General features: G+C 54.3%; 1 protein-coding gene across 2 annotated transcripts; it reads right to left on the reverse strand.

Moving 5' to 3' along the window:
• Nucleotides 1-289: 289 nt before the first annotated feature.
• MYCL (MYCL proto-oncogene, bHLH transcription factor) lies at nt 290-6,770 on the reverse strand. Of its 2 annotated transcripts, none has more exons than XM_021684225.1 (3): nt 6,556-6,770; nt 5,714-6,218; nt 290-2,738 (listed from the first exon to the last, which is right to left on the reverse strand). In XM_021684225.1, the coding sequence occupies exons 1-3, from the start codon at nt 6,634-6,636 to the stop codon at nt 2,140-2,142; spliced, it is 1,185 nt and encodes a 394-aa protein (XP_021539900.1). In that variant the 5' UTR covers nt 6,637-6,770; the 3' UTR covers nt 290-2,139. The 2 variants fall into 2 exon arrangements, 1 of the variants encoding a protein (XP_021539900.1); XR_002480018.1 differs by having other exon boundaries at nt 2,715-2,738; nt 5,460-6,218.
• Nucleotides 6,771-7,066: the final 296 nt, after the last annotated feature.

A 7,066-nucleotide genomic window follows, 5' to 3' on the forward strand; every position in this document is an offset into this window, starting at 1 on the left:
ACATGTCTGAAATGGCATCTCAGGAACCCAAAGTGGAAGGACCTGGTTAGCAACACGGTTGGAGAAATGCAACCCTCTAGATCACTGGTGGTTACCCTGAAATTGTTTTCCTTGGCTCAGGGGGACTTGGTTGGCACAAGGTGCCCCCACTCTGACATGTTTGAGAAATCTTTTATTAGCAGAAGTCCCAGAAGGCAACATTTTAAAATCAGGCAATCGATAATCACAACTAAATACAAAATTTCAGGTAAACTTGCCTTTCAAAATAAATCAGACTCTTGCAACAGGAGAATTGCCCAAGAGTTGTTTTTTTTTTCTTGTACAAAAACAATTAACACCACTTTGCAAAAGGCATACAAAAATACAGTATTAAAAAAAAAAAACAAATAAAACAAACCACTGCTCCCAGCTTAATACCCAACAGCAGCTTATAAAACACAAGCTATTCAGGTGATACATCAATAACCTACATCCCACCTGTTCTCCAAAGACAGTTCCAGAAGTCAGTTGGCTCCCGAAAACCATATTCCAGAAGGTAGAGAGGTTTTTTCCCAAACTTCCATTGGGGTTCTCTGAGGCCATGAAGCAACCTCAGAAACAGATCATTGTGCATAGTAAGTTTGGAAGCAGCAGCTGGCTTTGCAGAGCCACAGAGAATGTTCTACCATCCTCCCCTCCCCCACTTTCCAAACCACAGCCAGTAGGCACCTGCTGCCCTGGGCAGGGTTCTGGAGGGGCTGATCTTTCTTCTGGGCCAGGCTTAGGGGCTCCTGAGTTTGCCCACAGGACACCTGTTGGGTTGGATGCTTTTCCAGACTGGAGGCTGCACCTGGAATCCACTTGGAGGTACCAAGTTCACTTGGGGCAAAATCCATGGTCGGCTAAGCAGAGTTCCTGGAAGCTCCTTTAAAACCCACCAGGAAACTAGTCCACCTTCTGGAGCACTGGATGAGTCCCAGCAGCTCTCCTAGCAAGAACTTCGGTAAGGCCCAGACGCTGGGAAAGAGATCTGACTCATGTCAGGCTGGCAAGGGGCCCAAGGGTGGCTGCAGAGCCAGCAAGCTAGCTCCTTGGAGTTGCACTAGAAGGACAGTTTGCATGGTTCTAGTAAAACTTCAAACTTACCAGTCAGGGACTGAGATGAGAGGGAAGTGGGAAAGAGGAAGTGGTAGAGTTCTCCCTCCCGAGGTGCCTGACATCTGCCTCGAGTAAAGATTCCAAGATGGAAAACACCTGGGCAGATAACACGTTCACAGCCAGGACTTCAAGCCTTTCCCAGGCCGCAGGCTAGGACCCATTTCCCAGGGTCTTGGGGAAATATTTCTGACCTGTGGGAAAGGGGTGCTGTAGAGCCCATTGCAGAACAAAGGCAGAAGGAAACAAAAAAGTCCCTTGTGGGGACAGAATGGTTTCTCCCTCAGAGGATAGGGCCCAGAGGGCTTTGAGACAAAGAATCTAGAGGCCAAGCTCTTTAAATGTTCTCAAGGTCGTAGCATTTAGAGTGGGAGGAGGGGTGCTAACATTGTTTTATTTATATATATATATATATATATATATTTAAGGTTTCCAACTCCTCAGCTACTGTAAAGTGTCTGACAGTGAGGTAATGGTCCATGTTGATCAAGTCTGTGAGCCTGTCTTCACCCAAGACAGCTCGTGTGTCTCCTGGAAAGAAGAGCCTCAGGGAGAGCGTCCAGGCCCAGCTGTCCCAGCATCACCCCAGAGACACCAGTGGGAGCATCCTTTCCCAGCCCGAAGCTCATCCGGAGTGTGAGATTTCATGCCGGCTGGAGCCCCCCGACAACGTCCACCACCTGTTGCATAGCATCTGTCAGGCTTTTCTTCTGAGCTAGTGAGCTAGGCAGACCCCAGGTCTCCTCAGTCAGCTGCCTGCCTGAGAAGCCAAAGGCGCAGAGAAAACCCAGTGCTCCTGTGAGTCAGGGAAGAGGGAGCGCTGGGTTTCAAGGTTTCCAAGAACGCAAGCCCTTAGAGTGTGTGCACCGGCTGCACTGCATTCTGGAATGTACTGTTCCGACTGTCCCACCGTCACCAAAATGTGCAAATTACTAAGGGGGAGAAGGAAGGTGAAAAAATAAACTCAAGTCTCTGTAAGACGGAGCAGTCAGCCTTTTTGGTCACTTAGTAGCCGCTGAGGTACGCAATTCTCTTCTGCAGTTGCTGCTGCCGGCATCGGAGCTGCCTTTTCTCCGTGGCCATCCTCTTCTCGGCCCCCACGAGGGCTTGCAAGTACTCCAAGGCCTTGCTCAGGATCACCACTTTGGGGGCCTTGGAGCAGCTGGCCAGGGTGGGTACCTGGTCCCTCAGGGCCAAGAACCTAGAACGGAGGTCATTCCGCCGTTTGCGCTCCAGGAAGTTGTGGTTCTTCCTCTTGGTCACATCCTCAGTGTCGGAACTGACAGGTTTGGGGTGGCAGGACTGGGGAGCATCACTTTCTACAGGTGGGGGACTCACAATCTCTTCATCTGCCTCTTCTTCCTTTTCCTCTGGGGCATCTCTCTTCAGAGCCTCTTCTTGGGGACCTCTCTCTGGAGCCCCTCCTTGGGAACAGCTTTCTGGAGGAAAACGGGCAGCGTAGTTGTGCTGTTGCTGATGGATGGAGATGTGGAAATGTTTCATGCAGGGGTCCAAAGGGTCTGCCCGCACCGTGATGGTGACCGGCTTCCGTACACCCAGGGACTGTCTCTTCTCCACTGTCACGACGTCAATTTCTTCACCCTCTGTCCAAGAAGAGAGATCCAGAGAAGAAACACACCCCATGAGAAACACACACACACACACACACACACACAGACCTGACGCTGGGGCTTGGGAAAGGAGCTGACATTTTCCCCATTTAGATATAAACAGATTGAAGTGAGGAGAAAGACAACTGGTTCATTTGTAAGGGGGTAAGGGCAGCGTGAAGCAAAGAAGGGGAAATAAGCAAGAAGGAAAATATTCTCCAATTTCCTTTTGCACAGCAAGGCTTAGATAAGAACAAAAGGCAGACCCAAGCCAACAGCCCCCAGTCTGCCCAGGCGCTCCCCTCCCCCACCGAGGGGATGGAGAGAAAGAGCTATCGGCCCTGGGACAAAGTTTAGCTATAAAGATCTTCGGCGGTCGGGCTCTTTCATGCCCCATCAGAATTGTAAATGAGGGGTCTGTGGGCAGAGCTGCCCTTTGTTCCTGCCCAGCACAGTCTGCACTTGGGGAATTGTTACTTTTCACAAGTTATAAATCCTATTATTCCTCCACCTCTCGATTCTGCCATCCTTTTCAGCTGAAGATTCTGAGAAGGGAGGGCTACAACCCATCCCTCCTCACCCACAGGGGGAGGGAACGGGTTTCCCTCAGGAGCATTTTGCTCCTGGTTTCAATGGGTTTCTAGTCATCCATCATTTTATAGGTCGCCTGCCCCACCCCCTTCCCTGGACCAGAAGTGGGTTGGATTCGTATTCGCCTGTCGGCAAAAGCTGCTGGAACTTCAGAAGGTACAAGCAGACATTTCCAAGTGACCTGTGCGGGGGACAGGGAACTGAGCAGCAACAGACTGTCCCAATACAAGGGCCAAAACACCAGGGACCTGGAGGCGCCTGGAAATGCCCCCGTCATTCCCTGGCTCAAAGGTCTCTTAGGCTACCCAACCACGGAGAGGTGCAAATAGGGGACCTCCTTCCTGCTTCACGCATTTTGCAGCCCCCACATAGAAGGCCACCTTAATGCATTTCAGCCTGACAACAGAAGAGCTCAGTTCTCAGCCTCTTTTGAGTATCAGGATGCTTGAGCCCCTTTGTCAGGAAGGCTTCCATTGTGTGGACAATCGCATTATTTCTCCATTAATAAAACCTGACCATTCAGCCCTCCTGGCCACAAAGCCTGTGATTGGCTGGCTAAGCTGTGTTTGGAATGCTGTTTGACCCAGCCCCTAGCCCGTATTGGCTGAGCCTTGCCGTCAGTCACTCTCCCCACCCCCCCCCCCTTTATTGTTTGCAATCTGTTGCATTTTGTTCTGGGCCATGTGGCCTGTGAGTGAACCAGGAGCTTGCAAACAGGTTCAGGTTAAAGGGCAAGTCAGAAAATGATTCAGGAGGCTTCCCCACATCCCAAACCTTTAATATTTCAGTGTTAAACCTCATAGCTGGTAAGGTTCTGCCTAAGGAAGAAATAATGTAAGACACCATTCTTTTCAGAGATGGTCTAACTCTACCCAGACAAGGAAATGGCCTCAGCTGGACAATCAAGTCCAACCCTCTCGTGTGCAGGAGAAACTGAGATCCAGATCAGCCATGTCCGCATATCACCTTTGTAATGTTCTGGATCTCAAACTAAGATCTCCAAACTCCCCAGACAATGCGCTTTCCACTCTACCACTCCATCAGCTTTTGTAGAGATACATCTTTATTGGTTTCTTGATCTCAAAACTCCCATTCCAGCCATTAAACAAACATGAGCTCTTGGTGTTGAAAGCAAGCAGGTTAAAAATGACCTTAACACAGTGGACCAAAAAAAATTGACTTTTAATTTCTTGTTATCCTTATTTTTCCCCTCAAGTGTATGACAACTTCCATACCCACTCCCCAGTTCCCTCTCAATCGGTCATGTAAAAGTTATTCTTTTTAAAAGCAGTAGTTTTCTAGGTCCGGATTTACCTGATGCTAGTCAGTTGGCACCCTATAGAAGCACCCTCTCCAGTCTCTCTCCTGGTTAGAGGTTTAAGAGGCTAGGCTAAGAATATCGTAGTTTGGTGGCACAGGATGCTCAAAGTCTGCCCTTAGTGAGGTTTAAATTTGCATCCAAGGGTGGAGGAGGAAGCTGGTTCCATATCTGTGACCCCAGCACCTAGCTCAGAGCTTGGTACCAAGCAGGGGCCAAAGAACATTTGTTGAATGCAAGGAAGCAGCTACACAGAGCCTACAGGTGAAATTAGGAGGGAGCTAGAGGAACATCTTCCCAACTCAGACCAAAGCAACAAACCAAGGTGTAGCCCTTCCGGGATAAGCTACCATGAAGACCCTGGAAACATCAAGAAAGTGCCTGGTTGCAATGGACGGTTGGGCAAAAGAAGATGGGGCTCAGTTCTAGTGATTTCCTATTTCTAAGCCTCAGTTTTTCCATCTGTTAATGGGGAGCGTTCATTGCTCTGCTGCCCGTCTGGTGAGTGATTGTGTGGGGCACAAATGGTAAAGGGCGGGAGGGGTGCAAGGGGAGGGCATTATTGGCATTTTAAAGTAAAGCAGACGGGAAACTAGATTTTTTAAAGGGTGAAGGCTTTGGCTTTGCACAAAAGGCTCCTCAGCTTCCTCTCTCCCTAGGGGAGTGTGAGTTTCCCCAGGGAAAGTGGCAGCAACAAAAAACTTCAAGCCTGGAGTCACCTTTAAGGGACCCCTTCCAGCCTCCGGAGGACAGAAATCCCCCACAGTCCAATCCTAGTATTGTCCACTCTAAGCGCTAAGCCTCACCCTGTCTCCCTTGTCCCTTGGGGCTTCAATCATCATCAAAAGGACGCTGGCTCCCACGCCACTTCTTCAAACTGTTTACTAACACACCCACGTGCCAGACAGACACCGCCGGGGGCTACACCGGCAGCTTCAGCCAGAGAAAGGGGGAGGTGGCCGAAGGGCTTGCGAAGACCCAATGCCAGACCTCAGACAGCGGCAGAGTTTTGGCCACCCTTTGGGTGCCCCCCTCTTGGATGGCCCGGGGCGGTCCTTACCCGAGTCGCTTGGGCTCTCGGACCCCGAGCAGGCCTGGGTCTTGGGCTCGCCCAGCGGACCGGGGACAGCGGGAGCCGGGTTGCCGGCTTCGAGGCTGGGAGCGCAGTCTGGGGCGGCGGGCGCCTTGGGCGGGTTCCCCCGGGGTGCGCCGGCGGCGAGCCGGTCGCTCACCGCTCTCTCTAGTCGTTCCCGGGCGGAGAAGCCGCTCCACATGCAGTCACGGCGGATGATGGAGGCGTAGTTCCTGCCCCAGGCTTTCGAATGGCCCCGGGATTCCGCCTCTTCCCCGGCTCCCCCTCCGGGCCAAGGCTCCGGGGGACCAATTCCGGGGGCTGAGTCCCCGGCGCCTGGACCCGAGCCCCAGAGCGGCGACGTGGGGGGCGACGGCACCAGCTCGAATTTCTTCCAGATGTCCTCACTGGGCGCCGTGGAGCGGTAGAAATCTTCCCCGCAGTCATAGTCGTAGAAATAGTGCTGGTACGAGTCGAAGTCCATGTCCGCTCCCTGCGGGAGGGAAGGGGACTGGCTGATGGGGTGCGGGCCGGGGAAGGAGGCGTCCCCAGGTCCCCCAGCACAGCACAGCTGCCAGGCTCTCGTCCCTCCCCAACCTCCCGGCTGGCAGCCCGCGCCCTTCCCTCGCGTCCCGGGAAGCCCAGCCCTGGGTCGGCGTGCCCAGGGAAGCGGCTCACAACGCGCGGACTCGGCTGCGGGGAGCGAGTTCAAAGCAAACTTTGCCAGCGCCGCCCGGAGCGCAGCTCCCAGGGCCCGGCCGGGCCGGGCGGGGGCGCGTGGTGCCCCGGAGGCAGCCTGCAGCCCGCCCCCCGGCGGCCCGTAGCCTCACCTCGCTCCCGCAGCCCGCCACCTGGAGCGGACCGGCTCCCCGCCGGCTCGGGGCAGCCCGGCAGCCCGCACACAGGCACATGCGCGCCACCGAGCGCGCGGCCCGCACTCAAGAGCGCGCCCCCCTTCGCGCGCGTCCCCGCCCTCGCTCGCGCACGACAGCCGGACGCTCCCGGGATCGGCGCGGGAGCGCGAGATGCAGGCGCATTGTTTCCAGCTGCCTTATATCTCGTCGCGCGCCCGGGGCTCTGGGGCCGGGGGCGGACCCTACGGGACAGACCCCGCCCCCCGCCCCGCCCCCGCCCCGCCGCCGACAGGTGGGGGCGGTGGAGTCTCCGCCCCACCCCTCCTGGCTGCTCTCTGCGGCTCTACTCTATTCCCTGGACGCCCCCCAAAATGAATGGCACGCTGGGTCGTGCAGGGCAGGCAGCGAGCTGACACAGTTTGAGGGTCGTCTAGTGGAGGCGTGACTCTTCAGCTAGGCTTGGGCCGTCCCCAGCACGCAAACTAAG

The sequence above is a fragment of the Neomonachus schauinslandi genome, chromosome 4, assembly GCF_002201575.2.
Source record: "Neomonachus schauinslandi chromosome 4, ASM220157v2, whole genome shotgun sequence".
Lineage (NCBI taxonomy): Eukaryota > Metazoa > Chordata > Mammalia > Carnivora > Phocidae > Neomonachus > Neomonachus schauinslandi.

What these genes read in the sequence shown, in the direction of transcription:
- MYCL (XM_021684225.1), bottom strand. Translation starts at nt 6,636, where the DNA reads ATGTGCCTGTGTGCGGGCTGCCGGGCTGCCCCGAGCCGGCGGGGAGCC. An exon ending in TGGCGGGCTGCGGGAGCGAG is followed by an intron (nt 6,219 to 6,555) that starts GTGAGGCTACGG and finishes TCCCTCCCGCAG; the next exon opens with GGAGCGGACATGGACTTCGA. An exon ending in CGAGAGCCCAAGCGACTCGG is followed by an intron (nt 2,739 to 5,713) that starts GTAAGGACCGCC and finishes CTTCTTGGACAG; the next exon opens with AGGGTGAAGAAATTGACGTC.